We start from the raw sequence: 283 nt of genomic DNA, 5'->3' as shown, positions 1-283 counted from the left end.
ATACTGGCAGCCTTCCCCCCACTCCAGCAAAATACTTAAATACCACCACCCCTATCCTTCCCCCACAGACCTCCTCGCCCCTGGACCCCAGGGAACAACGTTCTGCGGCGGCTGTACTGAAAACGAGAAGGTGCGAGTGAAGGTCGTGTTGGACACTCTGGAAGCCGATTACAAGGACCTGGCGTGCGAGCTTCACAACTTCAGCGAAATTCCGCTGTTCTCTGCAAATCCCTGCGTTTGAAGGTGTGTGAGTCATACGTCTTTTCGCATCATTGTGGGTATA

At 53.4% G+C, this 283-nt stretch overlaps 1 protein-coding gene across 1 annotated transcript in view; it reads left to right on the top strand.

Annotated features, from left to right (window-relative positions):
• Positions 1-283, top strand: part of LOC119594886 — a 2062-nt gene that overhangs the window by 1563 nt on the left and 216 nt on the right. Inside the window, exon 3 of the mRNA XM_037943960.1 lies at positions 69-243. Coding sequence (XP_037799888.1) covers positions 69-241 — 173 coding nt within the window. The 3' untranslated portion in view covers positions 242-243. The remainder of the gene's footprint in view (positions 1-68; positions 244-283) is intronic.

Source organism: Penaeus monodon, chromosome 34 (assembly GCF_015228065.2).
Source record: "Penaeus monodon isolate SGIC_2016 chromosome 34, NSTDA_Pmon_1, whole genome shotgun sequence".
Taxonomy (NCBI): Eukaryota; Metazoa; Arthropoda; class Malacostraca; order Decapoda; family Penaeidae; genus Penaeus; species Penaeus monodon.
This window is presented reverse-complemented; position numbering and strand designations above follow the sequence as displayed.